The 19698-nt window shown below is 33.4% G+C and overlaps 1 protein-coding gene across 2 annotated transcripts in view; it reads left to right on the top strand.

Moving 5' to 3' along the window:
• UBR1 (ubiquitin protein ligase E3 component n-recognin 1) overlaps positions 1–19698 on the top strand; it is a 159233-nt gene that overhangs the window by 77334 nt on the left and 62201 nt on the right. For both annotated transcript variants that reach the window (XR_009185086.2, XM_058294018.2), the window contains exons 16-26: positions 5124–5185; positions 5571–5681; positions 6556–6621; positions 6884–6985; positions 9169–9232; positions 11848–11972; positions 13865–13917; positions 14990–15092; positions 16083–16131; positions 16525–16679; positions 19273–19372. Coding sequence is in view for 1 of the 2 variants with exons in the window: in XM_058294018.2 (XP_058150001.1) it covers positions 5124–5185; positions 5571–5681; positions 6556–6621; positions 6884–6985; positions 9169–9232; positions 11848–11972; positions 13865–13917; positions 14990–15092; positions 16083–16131; positions 16525–16679; positions 19273–19372 (990 nt within the window). In the remaining variant the exon portion in view is untranslated. The remainder of the gene's footprint in view (positions 1–5123; positions 5186–5570; positions 5682–6555; positions 6622–6883; positions 6986–9168; positions 9233–11847; positions 11973–13864; positions 13918–14989; positions 15093–16082; positions 16132–16524; positions 16680–19272; positions 19373–19698) is intronic.

Here is a 19698-nt window from a genome sequence, read left to right as displayed (position 1 = left end):
CTTGAGATATATTTCCTTCCCTGCCATGCATCTTTTTTTTGAAAGTTCTATTCAGATTTTTGCCTATTTTTAAATAGATTGTTTCTTTTCTTATTATTGAGTTATAACACTTCCTTGTATAATCTGGGTATAATTCCTTTGTCAGAAATACTACCGTTTTTGTTTTCTTAACAGTATATTTTGAATCGGAGAAGGTTTTAATTTTGATAAAGTCCAATTTAGCAATTTTTTCTTTTATAATTAGTCCTTCCTGTGTCAGCCCAAGAAATCTTTTGTGCTCCAAGGTTGCAAAGATGCTCTTTGTTTTCTTCTTGAAGTATTTCGGTTTTAGCTTTAGTGTTTAGTTCTCTGATTCATTTCAAATTAGTTTTTGTGCCTAGTGTGAGGTAGGAGTCAAGGCTTGTTTTTTCCCATTTGGATAGCTGGTTGTTCTGGGACCTTTTATCTTTATTACTGTAGGTTTATAATGTCTTTAGATCAGGTAATATAAGTCCACCAACTTCCTTGTTTTTCTTCAAAATTATTTTGTTTATTCTAGAACCTTTTTCTTTGCTGTATAAGTTTTAGAATCATTTTATCAGTTTTTATTTTAAAAAGCCTGATGGGGATTGCATTGACTCTATAATTTGGGAAGAATTGACATCTTAACAGTAATTGAGACAGCTCATGAACATGATACATCTTTCCATTTATTTAGCTTTTCTTTAGTTTCTCTTAGTGATATGTAGTACTTTTGATTGTATAAGCCCTGCACATCTTTCATTAAACTTATCCCTAAGTATTTTGTTTTTGATGCTATTATAAGTGGTTTTAAAAAATAACAGCCTTATTGAAATATAATTCACATACCTAAAATTCATGCTTTTAAGGCACAATTCATTGGTTTTAGTATACTCACAAGGTTGTGTAGCCATCTCTCCTATCTCATTCCAGAACATCTTTACCATTCTATAAAAGAAACTGTGCCCATTAGCTGTCATTTCTCATTCACCTCTCTTTCCCCAGCCTCTGTAAACCAAGAAGCTACTTTCTTTCTGTATGGATTTCCCTATTCTGGACATTTCATATAAATGGAAGCTTACAATATGTGGCCTTTTATGTCTAGCTTCTTTCACTTAGTATGCTGTTTTAAAGGTTCATCCATGTTTTAGCATGTAATAGTACTTTTTATGGCTGGATAATATTTCATTGCATGGATATACCACATTTTGTTGAGCCATTCCTTAGTTGATGGGCATTTGGGTTATTTCTACCTTTTGGCAATTTTGAATAATGCTGCTATAAACATTCTTGTACAACTGTTTATATGGACATATGTCTTCATTTCTCTTGGGAATATACCTAGGAGTGGAATTGCTCAATCATAATTAACTCTATATTTAATTGTTTTCAAAGTGGGGTGTATCATTTTACATTCCCTCCAGTAATCAGTGAGGGTTCTGATTTTTCCACATCCTCCTCCACACTTACTATTTTTCTCTTTTTTGAGTTTAACCTTCCTAGTGGGTGTGAAGTGATATCTCATGTGGTTTTGATTTGTATTTCCCTAATGGTTAATAATATTGAGTGTCTTTTCATGTGCTTATTGGCCTTTTTTGTATCTTCTTTGGAGAAACATGTATTTAGATCCTTTGTCCATTTTTTATTTAACTTTCTATTTTGAAATAATTTCAAAATTAGAGAACATGTACAAAAATAATACAAACCTCATACAAAGAACTCCAACATACCCCTCCATATACTCAGATCTCTCAGTTTTTTAACATTTTGCCACATTTGTCCATGCTCCCCTAAACTTTATTTATGCTCTTATGTAACCACCTTCAGTACGACTATCAAGTATAAGAAAGTTAACATTGATGGAAAGTTTACAGTCTAAATTCAGATTTTTCATATGTTGCAACAATGTCCTTTTTTAAAAAAAAAAAAAAGATTTATTATTTATTTCTCTTCCCTTCCCCCCCCGCCCCCCCCCCCCCTGTTGTCTGCTCTCTGTGTCTATTTGTTGTGTGTTCTTCTGCGTCTGCTTTCATTGTCAGGTGGCACCAGGAAACTATGTCTCTTTTTTGTTGCGTCATCTTCCTGTGCCAGTTCTCCATGTGTGTGGCACCACTCATGGGCGGGCTGCACTTTTTTCACGCAGGATGACTCTTCTTGTGGGGCACACTCCTTGCACGTGGGGCGCCCCCGCATTGCACGACACTCCTTACACGTGGCAACACTGTATGTGGGTCAGCTTACCACACGGGTCAGGAGGCCCTGAGGATTGAACCCTGGACCCTCCATATGGTAGGCAGATGCTCTATCACTTGAGCCACATCCACTTACCCCAACAATGTCCTTTTGAACCTTTTTTCCTCCATTTTTAGATCTAGTCCAGAATCATGCATTGCATTTATGTGTCATGGTCTGTTTAGTCCCTCTTTTTTTTTTTTTCAATTGTAGAAACAAATTTTCTCACCTCGACCACACATTCACATCACATTCACAACATTACTTACCCTCACCACCATCAATTACTGGAACTTTGCCACCAACCCAAAAGGAACTTACACCTATTATGCATTAACTCCCCATTCTCCCTCCCTCTACCCCCATAATCCAAATGCTACTTTCTGTTCCTATGAATTTGCATGTTCTAGCTATTTCAAGTAAGTGGAATCATAACGATCTCTATCCTTTGTTTCTGCTTTGTCCATTTTTAAAAAATGGTCTAGTTTTATTACTATTAACTTTATTTTTAAAGAACTTTTAGGTTACAGAAAAGTTACCTAGAAAATATAGGGGATTCCTATGTACCCCACCCTCTCCTCCTCTCACATTTTCCACTATTAATAACATCTTATGGCTTATTTGTCTTTTTATTGTTGAATTGTTAAAGCTTTTTATAAATTCTGAATATTAGACTCAGACAATAATTTGCACACATTTTCTCCTGTTAGTTGTCTTTTTCACTTTCTTGATAGTTCACTTTGACATGTAAAAGTTTTAAATTTTAATAGAGTCTAATTTATCTATTTTTTCTTTGGTGATGTCATAGCTAAGAAACCATTGCCTAATCCAGGATTGTAATTTCCTTTTTGAATATCATTTTTTCAAGTTTTTGTTTCAAAGTTATACGTTTTTATAAAATGATTTGGAATGTGTTTTCTTTTTCTCTATTTTTGGAGACTTTTTGCTTAGTTTTGTGTTAATTTTTTCCTGAAATGTTTGCTGTAAGTCATTAGTAAATCCATTGGGACCTGGAATTTTTCTTTGGGGGAATGTTTTTTATTACAAATTAATTTCTTTAATAGAAATAGGGGATTCATATTTTTATTTCTGCTGTCAGTTTTGGTAACTTGCTTCTCAATTTGTTCATTTCATCTAAGTAATCACATTTTGGGGGCATATATTTGTTTATAAATTTTTTTGTCCTTTTAATGTTTATAAGACCTGTATAGATGCCCCTTCTTTCATTCCTAATGCTGGTAATTTGCATTTCCTCTTCCTTTTTCTTGATTATTCCTCGTAGAGGCTTATCTCTTTTATTAATCCTTTCAAAAAAAAAAAACTTTGTAGCTTTATTTGTTTTTATGTTCATGTTTTCTACTTTATCGATTTCTGTTCTTCTACTTTTAAAATTTGCTCATCTTTTACTCCCTTCTTAGATTATTGATTTTAAGCGTATCTTATTTTAAATATATGGTTAAAATTTTTTGGAATGAACTTTTTATTTAGAGTACAGCTACAATAATTGTACATACAGGTCATCCTTGAGATTGGTTTCTTTTGACTCCTTTTCTTTACTCTTAAGTCGTATTTTCTGCTTTCTTTGCATGTCTAATAATTTTTTGTTAAATACTAGATATTGTGGATGTTAGATTGTGGAAACTGGATTCTGTCATCCCCCTCTGAAGAGTGTTGATTTTTAATTTTGGTAGACAACTCAATTATTGGTTGATCACCTTGAACTTTGGTTTTAACTTTTGTTAGGTCAGAGCTTTGAAAAGCCCACAGTGTTTCCAAATCCTCTCAGTTGGTGATATTCAGCCTCTAATCTCTTTCACCTCTGAGGATCTTATTAGGTCTTGGTTTTAGGCCTTATTATGGAAGGCATGGAATATGCCATACATTAGGGTATGACCCTTACTCCTAGGGCACACGGCAGAGGTATGAACAAAGTGTCAATGAAGTCTTTACATTGGCTGGGTTAGTACTATAACATCCCCTAATACTACTTAACCTCTAGTATCTCTGTTCCATTTTCAACCCTACAGCAATTCCTCTGTGGAGAGCCTTGGGAGTTTTACTCTGTGTACTTGTAGACCAGTCTTTAGTCAGAGTCACAGGGGACCCCACATGGTCTTCTAGAGTCCCTCTGTTTCCAGTTCTCTTTTCTTTGGTTCTCTGCCCCAAGCTCTTTCACCTACCCAGAACTCTGATCTGTGCTTCATTAACTGTACCACAGTTGGAAATCTCTCCTCAAAAAGAAAGCCAGGGCATTTGTGGGGTTTATTTTGTGAATGTCCCTTCATGTAGGATCACTGTATTATATCTATTGTCTGTTGTCTGCTAATAGTTGCCTCATATTTGTCTATTCTTACTGTTATTTGTGGTGGGAGTACTAGGTCTGTAGTATTTACTCTCTTATAGTTGGAAATGAAGTCCCATCCATCAGTTTGAATATTTGGCCATTCCGTATTTGTTAGAATATATCTCTTCAAACCTAACCTGAATAATTGATACTTTTCTGTGCAGAAATAACCATCCATCTCATTTATTCCTAAGTAATATATTAAAGGCATTTTACTCAGTTCTTGATATCATGTAATAGTATGTCAATACTATTTTCATAAAAAGGAGTATTTGAAATAGTTTTCACTTATTTTGATGCTTGGTTAAAATCAGAATAGTAGCATCTTGAGTGGCAGCATGTTATTTTTATATAATGTGTAAGCATAATCACCTTGCACAATGTAGGATTTTCAATATATTAGTAATAGTGGTGATTCAAAAATAGAAATCAAAAGTTTACACTCTAGAATAACATTTCTAAACTCAATAAACATACATTTAAACAACATGTTTCAAAATTGACTGGGTTTAATTGCATTCTCGTTTTTCTCTTTTTTAAACTTTAGGTCTTCATGTGCGTTTAAGCAGGCTTGGTGCTATTTCAAGACTACATGAATTTGTACCCTTTGTAAGTGACTCTATTAAATGTCAATTTGCTTATCTTCTATTTCTTAAGTACCTCTTGGTTGTTGGTTGGAAAGGAAAAGAATAATTTGATATGTACCAGATTAATTTCCATTATTAATTTTTTTTTAGGAGATACCAGGGATTGAACCTGGAACCTTGAACCTTCAAAGCAGGCACTCAACCACTGAGCTACACCTGCCCCTTCCCATTATTAATTTTATGTCTCTATAAAATATATTGACATTTGAATCACGGGGTCTTAGAAATCTTCATCAGTACAAGCCCTTCCATTTTTTAGATGAGAAAACTAAGGAATATGTTGAGCTGTAATATTAAGACACATCCAAACCCTGTAAGAAATAATGAAATTGACCTCTCTGTTTCAGGAGGATTTTCAAGTTGAGGTTCTAGTGGAATATCCTTTGCGCTGTCTGGTATTAGTTGCCCAGGTTGTTGCTGAAATGTGGCGGAGAAATGGGCTTTCTCTTATTAGCCAGGTATGGGAAGGTATATTATTGACATTTATGACTGTGTACATTTGCTGGCTATTTGTTAGTTTATTTGTTTTTGCTTTTATATAATTCTACTTTCTTACTCTGGATTTTGCTGAGAATTTGTTTTCTATGTTTTTGTGTAAACTCTTAGATATGAAAATTCTAGGGACCACAATAGACATTTCTTCTACAATTTTTACTGCTTATTCTACTTTAATTATGAGAAACCAGGGTGGATAAAGAATAAGTGAAAGCCAGTAGAACCACCACAAGCCTTTCATTAACAAAGGTCTTTATTGAGGATTACCTTCCATGAGGATCTTTAGTCTTCTCACCATCTAGCTTAATTGAAGTCTACCTTGTAATTTATTTTTTCTTTAATTGGAAGATTGATGGAAACAACAATTAGAAATGTGATTAACGCCACTGAATTGTATACTTAAAAATAGCTTAAAATGGCAAATTTTAGGTTATATATATATTACCACAACTTTTTTTTTTAAGTGGGGAAGCAAGGACCTTTAAAAATCTCACTTGGGAGAAAAATGCTGTTATGATTGCAGTTATTGGTTCATATTTATTGAAGTAGTTTAAATTTAGGAGAAATAAATTCTTTTATTACACATGTTGAAAGTAATAGCTAATATATTTCTAGAGTATTTTTAACTCTGAAATATTTTCATGCCATATTTCCTCATTTTTATCTTCATTATGCCCTTAAAATGATGCATAGATTTGCAGCTTATTTTTTGCCTCTGAGGAGTTCTAGGGATTTCTTTTAGATTAGAGAAAGTTTTAAAAATAGGTTTCATTGAGAATTTTGCTTATAATAAAATAGTTCTTTTAATATCTAGTCTACAAACTGTTTGCTTTATAGGTATTTTATTACCAAGATGTTAAATGTAGAGAAGAAATGTATGATAAAGATATCATCATGCTTCAGGTACCTATTTAAATTATTTCTGATATTTATGCCATAGCCATCCATGCTGAACTCCTTTGTGATAATAGAGAATACTGTAGTTATTTTTAACTTTATACTTAGATTTTTCTCTTCTAAAACTGAATAAGGTGGCATAGAAATGGGAGGGGCTGCTACATTATTTTCCACAAACTGATTTTGTAGTTTTCTCACAGTGCTATTAAGAGACAACATGTTTATCCATTTCAAACATGGAAAATGTGCTGCTGGATTTCTTTCACAGATTGGTGCATCTTTAATGGATCCGAACACATTCTTGTTATTGGTACTTCAGAGGTATGAACTTATTGATGCTTTTAACAAGACCATATCCACAAAAGACCAGGTAAGCAACAGAAACTGATCTGTGAATGAATTCCAAAAGAAATATTTTTGTTACTGTTTTAAATCATATTTTAAAATCCTACTTCTTTATGTATACTTCCAAAAATCACATAGATATATTTCACATGCTTATATAGCTACATAACACATGTACTCTTTTTACTCTAGAAAAATTAGAAAACAGAGATAAGCACAAAGAAGAAAAAAATCACATGAAACTGCCTTCTAGAGATGATCACTTCTAAAGTTTTGGTGTCTTTTTGTTTTCAAAGTGAAAATTGGATCATTATCTATGTGCTGTTCTAAAACTGGATTCCTATTATGCTTAACAAAATAGTATGACATGGTTTTCCTTGCCATTAAATAAATGTACAATTACATCATCATTTTGAATAGCTTCATTATGTTCCTCTGTATAAATGCATGATACTTTAGTTCTCTTTTGCTAAAGAGGTTTTTCTGTTATTTGTGTTTTTTTAAGTACTATGAACTTCTCTGTCCCTAAATGTTTGTACACTTGCTTAATTATTTTATTAAGATAAATTTTTAATCATGGATTTGCTGGATAAAGTAGCGTACCCCTTTCTTTAGGCTTTCAATAACATCTGTCATATTGCCATCAGAAAAGTTACTCCAATTTAAGTCCTTTCCCAGCCGTATGTATATCTGTAATGACACTGGTATTAAAATTGTGTGTGATAGAAATATCTTTCTTTTTATTTTATTTTTTTTAATACATTAAAAACATACTTTAGATTACATAAATGTTACATAAATATATAGGGGATTCCCATATGCCCTACTTCCTGCCCCTCCCATACTTTCCCACATTGACAACATCCTTCATTAAAATGGTACATTTGTTACAGTTGATAAAGACATATAGGAGCATTGCCACTAAGTGTGGATTATAGTTTACATTGTAGTTTACACTCTGTCCCACACAATTTTTTTTTTTTTAAGATTTATTTATTTGTTTATTTCTCCCACTGCTCCCTCATTGTTTTGTGCTTGGCGTTTTGTGCTCTCCACCTCCATTCGCTGTGCACTTTTCTGTGTCTGCTTGTCTTCTCTTTAGGTAGTACCAGGACCCGTGCCCCACACAATTTTGTAAGGTATGACAAAATATATAATGGCCTGTATCCGTCATTGCAGCATCATTCAGTATAATTCCAGTGTCCCCAAAATGCCCCCATATTATACCTGTTTTTCCCTCTCCTTCCTCTCAGAACCTCTGGTGGCCATTATTTTTAATCTTTGTCAATCCAGTAGGTCTTAAATGGTATTTTATTTTAAGCTGCAGTTGTTTATTAGTGAGGGTAGAACACGTTTTCATAACTGTGTTTTCATGATTATTTCATGATGATTTTATATGATTCATGGTGATTTCATGATGATTGGCCTTTTTTTTTTCCTTTGGGTGGTGAATTATCTGTTCCTGTCATTTACCCTCTTGTTTTTATTAAAGTTCTTTTGTATTTTATAGTGTTCATAATTTTTAGTTGTTTTCATGCTATGCTGTTTTGTCACATCTTTATTTTTTTAATATTTGAAGTACCAGCTTATAAAGAAGCCCTTGACTACTTTGAATTTATGAATTTACTCTTTCAGATTAGAAGTCACTTGTAAGTGGTGCAGGAATAGGATAAAAAATGCAAAGTGAATTTTTAGTCATGTTTTATACTCACTTAGTGAAACTAAATATCTAATTCGATACAGTGTTTGAATAGTTATGTAAGGGAAGAATACACTGTCATCCTAATTGTTGGATATCTACTTTTTCATCAACCCAGGTAAGAAGGAAGCCAATAGCAGAGGAAGTCTTAAAGATTTGAACTAGTTTGTTGACTTAAAAGCTGTTTGGAAAATAGTGAAAACAATAATTTTTGTTATTTGTAACATTTGTATTGAGTTTTTGTTATGTGCCATGTATTGTGAACCTTATTGAGTGAAAACAATAATTTTTGTTATTTGTAACATTTGTATTGAGTTTTTATTATGTACCATGTATTGTGAACCTTATTGAATTTGATGTCAAAACGAGAATTCTTTTTATTTTATAACTATCAGTTGCTATTGTCTAAAATATAAAACCAGACTGGTAGATTATGAGTCTTATCCCAAAATGCCAGTTATATGGAGATTTTTGGTTCTTATATAACTTATTCTTTTTCAATTCTATAGGATTTGATTAAACAGTATAACACATTAATAGAAGAAATGCTTCAGGTCCTCATCTATATTGTGGGTAAGCTTAAAACAAATTCTTTTAAATAAAATGGTTACTTTTTAGAAAGAACATTAATAAGAACCTTAATTTATAATTTTATGCTTTTCCTAAATAAAGTGTAGAATATTAGAGATTAATGTGACTAAAATGATTGATAAGTTTAGAAAGCCACATTTTAAAAAGCATAGTTTTTTTTTTTAAGAAATTGTGAGTTCACAAAACAACAATCATGCATACCATGCAGGATTACCATACATTGCCCCACTACCAATACCTTACTTTGTTGTGACACATTTATTACAGTTGATGAAAGAACATTGTTAAAATATTATTGCTATCTATAGTCCATAGCTTATATCTGTGTAATTATTACCACAAACCATCCTATTATTAACACCATGTTAGTATCGTATATTTGTTACAGTTCGTGAGAAAATGTTGTTATATTTGTACTGTTAACCACAGTATATCATTCACTGTGGGGTTCACTATGTTATACAGTACCCTGCCCTGTGTAATCTAGCCAAAGAAAAAGCACAGATTTTATAACTTTATTTTTCAGTATCTGATTTGTAATTGTTTGGACTTGTGTAGAACCCTAGAGATACAATTATCCCAGATAGAAATGTAGATGGAAAAAACCTGTGTATTTAATGCTAAAAATTATAAATATGTGTGTGGGAAATCTGAATGTAACATAGGCCTAAGTAAAATATTTTTCTGTGTCATTCTATTAAATTACTTTGTACCAATATTGGCTATATTAAACTTTATTAAGATTATTTAGTGAAGGGGAATAGAATGTTTTTTTTACCCGAAATAATGTTTATCAAGTTATTATGATTATCAGTTTTTATAATTCATCTGAAATCAATACAAATATTCTTTGCAGAAACATTTGTGTAAAAAAAAGCATTTGTAGATTCTAACCTATTGAATACAAAATACTCTATATCATAGTCTACTTTGATTTTACCATTTGGAGATATCTAGTGCCATCATTTTGTTCTTGACTTCTCGTTCTGGCTTTTTTTCTTATTATATACTGTATTTTACCAGATGCTATTGTATGTTAATAAGGATTTAGCCATTAGCTAAATCTGAAAACATGGGTTCATTTTACTTGTCAGAGAGCTAGTTGCTGGACTAGCTGCTTGTTTCACCAGAAAGTGTGGTAGGCCCTGGTTGCTATGTGAAATATATAATTCCTCCAGGCTGTTCATTCCTCCTATTCAGAATATTCCAGTAGGAAACAGACCAAAAAACAAACAAAAAGAAGGGCAAATTAGAAATATATAAAAGATTCTGAAATTGATAAACCTTATCAAAATTATACAAATGGGAAGGATTTTTAATGTTGGCTCTTGTAGTAGTATATAAAGCATTTCTAATATTGTACCGTATTTTTACTGTTTTTTTTAGTAGTTTGTTGTTACTGCTACTATTATTTTACTATTATTGTGTTTACCCAAATTTATTGAATTTTTCCTTTGATGTGATTTGATTTCTAGTTAAGATTTCCTATAATCCTACATGTAAAGTCATACTTTCAGGGGTCAGTATTCTTAAGAAACACTGTAATCTCTGATTTTATTTTGGAAATATCATAAAGAAATAGAAAAAGGTCTGATTTAGGAATCAGAAGATCTAGTTTTGGCTTCACTACCAGCTGTCAGGAGCATGCCATTTATACTCTTTGGGCCTCAGAGTCCTGATTTGTAAAATGTGGAGGTCATCTGTATGATCTCTAAAGTTCCTTCTAGCACTAAAATTCTAGGAAATGCTGTTTTTGTTAAAAAAAAAAAAAAAAGGTAATTATAAAGTGCTTTTTAAATGTACAGAGGAATTAATTCACTTAAGAGAAAATACTCTGGTAAATTTCTAGAAATCATCAAATATCTCGGGCAAGTGATTCTTCTCTGTGTGTCTCTTTGGTAGATATCATAGGACTTTGTACACATGCTATAGTGTTGATTATCAATGGTAATGTAAGGCTCAATGTTCTAAGCCATGTTGAGACAGTGGGAATTAGATGATATTGACATCAGTGACATTTCCATAGTTAATTTAGTTATTCTATCTCACCACTTGGCAATTTATTGACATGAAGAATGGAAATGTGGACATGTGGGCATTTTAACAGCACTAATCATTTCTATTAAATATTACCATTTTATCATTAACACTTAAAGACATTACATTCTTAAGTATTTTGTTTTTTTTTCAGTTTTCACTTTGTTCTTTCTTAAATAACAGGTAGAGACAAAATTGAGGAAGATCTCGCAGGAAGAATTATTGTTCTGATGGCCAATACCAGTTTAATGTCATCTGCCTTGTTTTCTGAATTAGAAACACATACTAATTTAATTGAGGGGCCTTGTTTGTAATGGGTTCATATGTGTATTTATATATGGGTATATGTGTACATGTATGTGTAAGAAATTAGGGCTTGGTTTCTTCAGATCTTATTTATTTTCCTTCTCTTGTCTTTGAACAAATATTTTTTTTGTTCAGATTTATAAACATGACCCCTCTCTTGTATACTTTTAATTTGAATGTGAATGAGTACTCCTGGTGGAAAGTAATAGAAAGCAATTAATTATTCCTCTATTTCTTTTCATTGTTTGTATTAGGAGAGCGTTATGTACCTGGAGTGGGAAATGTAACCAAAGAAGAGGTCACAATGAGAGAAATTATTCACTTGCTTTGCATCGAACCAATGCCACATAGTGCCATTACCAAAAATTTACCTGAGAATGTAAGTCCAGTTTTGTTTTTTTTTCTCTGTTTACTCCAGATGTGATCAGTTTTTCTTTTTCTTTAATTGGAAACTACTTAAAGTTTAAGGAAAATGTTAAGCAAAATGTTCTAGACCATTACCTTTAAAAATAAGTAAACTATCACTATTCTTCTTTCAGTGATAAAACTTGAATTCTGGCTTCTGAGCATTTTAGAAAACATTTTAAAACAAGAAACTCCTTGAATTTTTGTTTACTTTAAAATAAATTTTCTGCAGAGGAAAAAGAGGATCCCTGAATTAGTGAGATTATATTTGGGTGGAGTGTTAGTCTGGGTCTTCTGAGAAGCATACATGAAGACAGAACGTTTTTAAGATTTTATTAGGGGAAACACCTGTGAGAGAAAATGGAGCAGGAGCTGAAAAAGACTGGAGAGCCATCAATCAGCTCATGATGAAAGTCTGATTCTGGATGTAGGCGAGAGCAAAGGGAAGTTGAGTAGAAGCATCCTAGACTGCTGGGCCATCTAAGGAAGGTTTGGGACCTTCTAATGTCTCTCAGAGTGAGCCCGCATTAGTGTCTCTGCTGTGCTTATTGACTGGAAGCAGCCAGTGGGAAACATGGCTCTGAGGTGTTGGTGTGACCAGAGCACAGCAGCTGAGGTCCATGGTCAATTTACCCTTCTCTATGAGGATTTCAGGATGCGTTCTCATAGCCACCGTGGGTGGTATTTATGTTTTTATATATGCAAATATTCAAGTATTAGTCCTGAAGATTCTGAAGATTATGACTATCATATTGTTTTCCTGTGATTTGTTTATGAATTAGAACAAAGTCTTAAGAGAGAATTAGATGTCTGGGTCTTTCTAAAGACTTAACACAGCTTTCCAGAGAGGTAGAAGAGGGATGAGCTTTAACTGTCATTTTCCCCAAAATTATTTGTATCTTTTTCCAGTGTTATTACTGATTCTCAAACTGTAGCCATATCTGACTTTTTACCTTCACAATTTTTCCTATATCTCTGTACCACTTTCATGGTTATTAATACATTTTTAAAATTAACTCACATTTTTTCTTACCCTCTTTCTAAGCAGTGTTATTTGTGAAATAGTGGATTTGTTATTCTAGATAACTTTTTTCCTAAATCATGTTTAAAAAGTTGTATATTCAACATTTTAAAAATATATAAATGCATAAAATCATTTTACAAACCACCAGTAACGTACATACCATACTTTGCAAAAAAAAAAAAAAGTGTTTTAGGGTACACCCTAATTTCCACTGCTTACCCTAAGTACATTGTTTTTTTTAAAAAAACCTTAAATATGTTAATGTTTGCAAGATTGTAGAAATCCTCTGAGCTTATTACTGTGTAGTGGAGTGACTGAGTCCTATGCTGATTTTAAATGTCTTCATGAAAAATGGTTTCCTTCTTCAAGGAAAAGTTCAGGCAAATCAGAAAAAAAATCATAATTGCAGAATCCTGAATATATTTGAATATGTGTTTTACTGTAGAGATTACTAGTTGGACTCATTTATTTTGTTACCTTAGTTTTAGGAATTAGTACAACATAGTATGTGATTAATGTGATGAACATACTGTATAAAGAAGAGCTCCTTTACTTTGAAAAATTGGTTAATTCCATTTATATACACACATGTGAAAGCAAACTCTAATCACATTTCTTTTCCAAACAGGTTATTCATAGGTCTTACATTTGATTTTAAAAAATTGTCTCCTAAAAAAGCTAATTGGTTTTAGACCAAATTTTTAAATTTGGAACTTGATCTTTTTGTTGTTGTTGTTGCTTAATAGCACTTTAGACATTCTGTTGAAATATCTTTCAGTTAACAGTAAGAGAAGAGAAAGTTGTTGAATGAAGTTAAAATGACAAAAACATTGTTTCAACAGGAAAATAACGAAACTGGCTTAGAGAATGTCATAAATAAGGTGGCCACATTTAAGTAAGTGCTTAATATTTATGCTTATTCTAGAAGAGGTAGACTGATCTCTATTTTTTTATCTTTTGGATACTTTTAGAAGCTTTAAAGTTCTTACCTAAACTCCTAAAAAACAAGAATATAGACTAGAAGGGGTGAGAAGAATGAGAGACTCATGGGTTAGGCACTTAAGACATTTGTGGAAGAAAGTCATACTTTTGGCAGGTGAATGAGAAATATCCATTTGTGATATTAGGTGGCTTAGATAGTAAGTCAACAAGCAAACCTTTCTGATAGTCTTGCGATAATTCTAAACCATGACTTCATTATTCTATAAAAGTTTCATCTTAAGTATTTTATCTTTTTCTCTACTAAAGTTAAAACTGTTTTAAGATCCTTTGATTTCTTTGTAGTCTATAAAATGGAAGATTTTTTAAATGAATTTATTGTTGAAATTGAAAAATTGATATTGGTAGTGAATTTCTACTTGTTAGAGTATTGTGTATATAGATAAATTACTATTTTCAGATAATTCTTAGAGTAGATGTAGCTTTTCTTATGCTCTAGTAATGTTCAGTGAAATACTTCACTGAAGACTTTTACAACAATCAAAAGCTATTTAATGTATAGTTCTTTTGGCTTTGATACCTTTCCCTGTTGTACTGTTTAAAAGATTCAAGATTATATTTTCATCTACAATTTTCTAAGAATATAATGTTTCTGTACTGTTATAGATTTGATCTTTGACAATGCAGTGAGTTTAGTTGGACAGGGAACCTTTAGGTTTCAGAGGCCAAAAAATAGATGTAAGAATGTAAGGAAGATTTGGGATCAGGTCTAAATTGTGTAAAATAAACCTCTCTGAATTTGTTATTAAACACAATTTGTTGTTATCAGGATTTTGCACTTGCTGTGTAGGTTTGTAATTTTACTCTTGAAATGAAATTTGTCATTTCATTTTAAGCAAGGTAAATGAGATATGATTATACATTTTTCTCTTTATGTATTTTGAGTTTTAGAATAATTTTTAGGTTCTTTTGTCTGTTCTGTACTTCAAGAACATTACCATCTCTTTTTTTTTAATTTATTTATTTAGGAAACCAGGTGTATCAGGCCATGGAGTTTATGAACTGAAAGATGAATCATTGAAAGATTTCAATATGTACTTTTATCATTACTCTAAAACACAACATAGCAAGGTAGGGAAAAATATCCTCTTCAGTAAATAAACTTAAAATACCTTATGCTTTCTAACTCTACCAGAAAAATTCCTCATTTTTCTATAGTTTTATGCTGCTGTCATTAATAGAGGACATTATCTTTCCCAAGAAATTAAAATTGAATCAATAATGTTATCTAGTATACAGACAATATTCATTATTTCCTAATTATACCAAAAATGTCCTTTATAGCTAATTTAGGAGGAGGGGGATTCAGTCAAGGATCATGCACTTCATTTAGTTGCCGTATTTCTGTAGTTTTCTATGGAAGATTAATTTAGGATCACCTATCTACCTTTTTTGTCTTTCATGACATTGACATTTTTTGTAGTATACAGGCAAGTTTTCTTTAAAAATATCTACATTCTGGATCTCTCTGATTGTATTTCATTATTAGATTTAAGTTAAAAAAATGTTTGGCAAGAATACTACATAGGTGATGTATATTTCCCATTGCCTCTCATGGTAGGTTCTCATCTCAAACATAATATCTGGAGAGCAGGAATAGCTCAGTAGTTTGAGCACCACCTGCTTCCCATGTATGAGGTCCTGGGTTCAATTCTCAGTAACTGATAAAAAATTTAAAATTAAAAAAACATAAAGTCTGTTTGTCCTATTAGGAGTAATGTTAAGTTTGATCACTTAGTTAAGGTGATGTCTGGCTTTCTTATTATAAAATGAATAATTTCCAGCCGATAGCACAATGCCTACACATAATAGGCACTCAGGAAATATTGTTGAATGTAAGAATGGGGACTAAATTCTTGGTGAGGGATATTACTCATCTATTTTTCAGTGGTTCTCCAAAAGAAAGCCATTTTGTTTTTGGAATAGGGTAGCATTTTTAATACATGCTTCAGTTCCTAAAATTTTTTGGTGGGTTGGTGGATCTTTCCTGCTTGCTTCAAAGCAATCCGTTTGTGTCATGTTTGTCAACAGTAAATTAAATGATAGGTTTTTATTTCATAGGCTGAACATATGCAAAAGAAAAGGAGAAAACAAGAAAACAAAGATGAAGGTAAAAAGTGAGATTCTGAATAGACTCATTTTGACTGTTCTCTGCAAGTTTTGGTAGCAAAGCATATGATTTGTTTTTTGTTTTTATTTTTGAGGGTGGATAATGAAAGTGCAAAGAGCCTTTTGCTTCTTGTTCACATATTTAAGATATGGTCTACTTTAGTGGTAAAGGATTTTAAGTTTATAATAAATGATGTTTATTTTGGGTGATTGTCATAGTGAGTTACATTTCTTTTGACATTGGTATTTTCATTGTTTTTAAAGTAGCAAAAAATCATGTGTCATTTTGTATGTAATCCATGGTTTTAACATATGCAATTTAGCATGTAAGAAAACCAAAATAAAAACGTACCTATATTTGTCTGTTTTCCCATCCATCCCCTACCCTTCACAGCATTGCCACCGCCACCACCTCCTGAATTCTGTTCTGCTTTCAGCAAAGTGGTTAACCTCCTCAACTGTGACATCATGATGTACATTCTCAGGACCATATTTGAGCGGGCAGTAGACACAGATTCTAACTTGTGGACTGAAGGGATGCTCCAAATGGTATTTATACCTGAAGTATTTTCTGTACTTCAATTTCTAGAATTCTTAGGGATCTAGCTTTCTAACTTAAGTCAGAAATACATCTAGAGCACCTGAGACCTAGGGATCATTGAAAATAGCTTAGATTTCCTTAGCAACCCATTCTTGTGTTTTTAACATTGTTACTCTTTTTTTTTTTTAAAGATTTACTTTTTTAAAATTTCTCTCCACTTCCCCTCCCCCCCCAGTTGTCTGCTCTCTGTGTCCATTTGCTGTGTGTTCTTCTGTGACCGCTTCTAGCCTTAGCAGTGGCACTGGGAATCTGTATTTCTTTTTGTTGTGTCATCTTGTTGTGTCAACTCTCCGTGTGTGTGGTGCCATTCTTGGGCAGGCTGCACTTTTCTTTTGTGCTGGGCTGCTCTCTTTATGGGGTGCACTCCTTGCGCGTGGGGCTCCCCTATGCGGGGGACACCCCTGCATGGCACGGCACTCCTTGCATGCACCAGCACTGCACATGGGCCAACTCCACACGGGTCAAAGAGGCCCAGGGTTGGAACCACAGACCTCCCATGTGGTAGGCAGACACCCTATCCATTGGGCCAAGTCCACTTCCCAACATTGTTACTCTTAAGAACCACTTACTTTAAGAAAAAAAAAAAGCCCTGCTCAAGCTAATCAAATAAACTGGCATGTCATTATTCATCACAGCTATTTATATTTTTGATATCACATGTATTATGAGGAGACTGTATAATACAGATTTTAAGTACAAAAAGGCCTACACTTGAATCCTAGGTTCTGCCTTTGCTATTTAGGAGCAAGTAGTAATTTCCTCATTGTTAAAATGGGCATTGAGTATAATTAGAGTTATGAGAATTAGCTTATTTAGTTGAAACTAAATATCATAGCTATTGATACTGTTAGAGATAAATTACCTAAACAAACCACCTTGTGGTAGCTATAATTGGATATTTACTTAGCACCTAGTAAACTAAATTTTCTTTTTCATCAGAATTATTGGTATGCAGAGCTATAAATAATGCCATATTACATGTGTATCACAATTTTTGTTATAAAAATGATAAAATGATAAATACAGTGCAATAAAAACTTCACACCATAGAGATATGTTTAAAATGAAAAGTGAAAATGTCTCCCCCCTGCCTTTCAGTTCCCTGCCTAGGACATAAGCACTGTTAAAGGTTTATATATTCTGGAGATCATTCTACATTAGTATGTATAGACCTACCTCATTCTTGATAGCTGCGTATTCCATTGTGTGGATCTACTATAATGCATTTAAACAGTCTCCTATTAATACACATTCAGGTTCTTTTTAGATCTTTGCTATAACAAGGAACACTAAAATGCACATCCTCGTACAAATATCTTTGCATACTTAAATGAGTGTATCTATCATACTAATTCCAAGCCCTGGGTCTGTACCTTTACATTTTTGATATATAGTCAAATTGGCCTCCAAAAAAATGTTACAGTAGTTTACCATCACCAGTGTGATGAAAAATGCCTGTTTCCCAATACCTTTGCCTAAACTTAAAATTTTTGCTGCCACTCTAGTAGGTGAAAAATAGGATCTACTTGGTTTTAATTCACATGTAGTTTGTTTTTTTAAGATTTATTTTTATTTATTTCTCTCCCCTTCCCCCTCCCCCTCCCCCTAGTTGTCTGTTCTCTATGTCCATTTGCTGCGTGTTCTTTGTCCACTTCTGTTGTCAGCGGCACAGGAATCTGTGTTTCTTTTTGTTGCATCATTTTGTTGTGTCAGCTCTCCGTGTGTGCGGTACATTCTTGGGCAGGCTGCACTTTCTTTCACGCTGGGCAGCTCTCCTTATGGGACATACTCCTTGCACATGGGTCTCCCCTACACCTGCTTGGCAGGGCACTCCTTGTGTGCATCAGCACTGCATGTGGGCCAGCTCCACACAGGTCAAGGAGGCCCGGGGTTTAAACCGTGGACCTCCCATGTGGTAGATGGACGCCCTAACCACTGGGCCAAGTCTGCTTCCCTTTTGTTAAAATAGGACTTGTTTTTCTCTCTCTCTCTCCCCTTCCCCCCCTTCCCCCATTCTCTGTGTGTGCTTCTGTGACCGCTTCTATTTATCAGCGGCACCGGGAATCTATGTTTCTTTTTGTTGCATCATCTTGTTGTGTCAGCTCTCCGTGTGTGCATCACCATTCCTGGACAGGCTGCACTTTCTTTCGCACTGGGCGACTCTCCTTATGGGGCACATGCCTTGCATGTAGGGCTCCCCTATGCAGGAGACACCCCTGCGTGGCACAGCACTCCTTGGGTGCATCAGCACTGCACATGGGCCACCTCCACACGGGTCAAGGAGGCCCAGGGTTTGAACCGCGGACCTCCCATGTGGTAGGCCGACACCCTATCCACTGGGCCAAGTCCACTTCCTTCACATGTAGTTTTAAGTGAGGTTGAACATTTTTCATTTTTTTATATTCATCATTTCTTTTTCTGAATTGCTTGTAACCTTTGCTCATTTTTTTCCCTCTCATGTTACTTATTTTTATATCTCAATTTAAAATATACTTACCTGAAGAATCACAATTTTAAAGATCTCATATTTTCTTCTTTCAGGCATTTCATATTCTGGCATTGGGTTTACTAGAAGAGAAGCAACAACTTCAAAAAGCTCCTGAAGAAGAAGTGACATTTGACTTTTACCATAAGGCTTCAAGTATGATTAAGTATCATATTTAACAGTTTCAGCTTACTACCAATTCATAATTGAAAGTTCAGCTATTTCAGAGTTTCTATTTTTTAGTCCTTGAAACATAGAAAGCTATATTATTTAGGACTTTTCTTAATATCTTTAGTTTGTTTATTTTTTTACTTTTTATATTTTGAAAATACTTTCAAACTTACGTGAAAGAAAAATAATATAAACCTCATACAGAGATCTCCATCACATCTCTGCCCCCCCAATACCCATTTCCACCAGTTTCATCGTTTAGTCACATTTGTTATATCATTCTATGTACTTTCCTGTCTATGTATCTTTCT

This window comes from Dasypus novemcinctus, chromosome 3, assembly GCF_030445035.2.
Source record: "Dasypus novemcinctus isolate mDasNov1 chromosome 3, mDasNov1.1.hap2, whole genome shotgun sequence".
NCBI classification, from domain to species: Eukaryota; Metazoa; Chordata; class Mammalia; order Cingulata; family Dasypodidae; genus Dasypus; species Dasypus novemcinctus.
The sequence above is the reverse complement of the archived record's forward strand: the minus strand, read 5'-3'. Positions and strand labels throughout refer to the sequence as shown.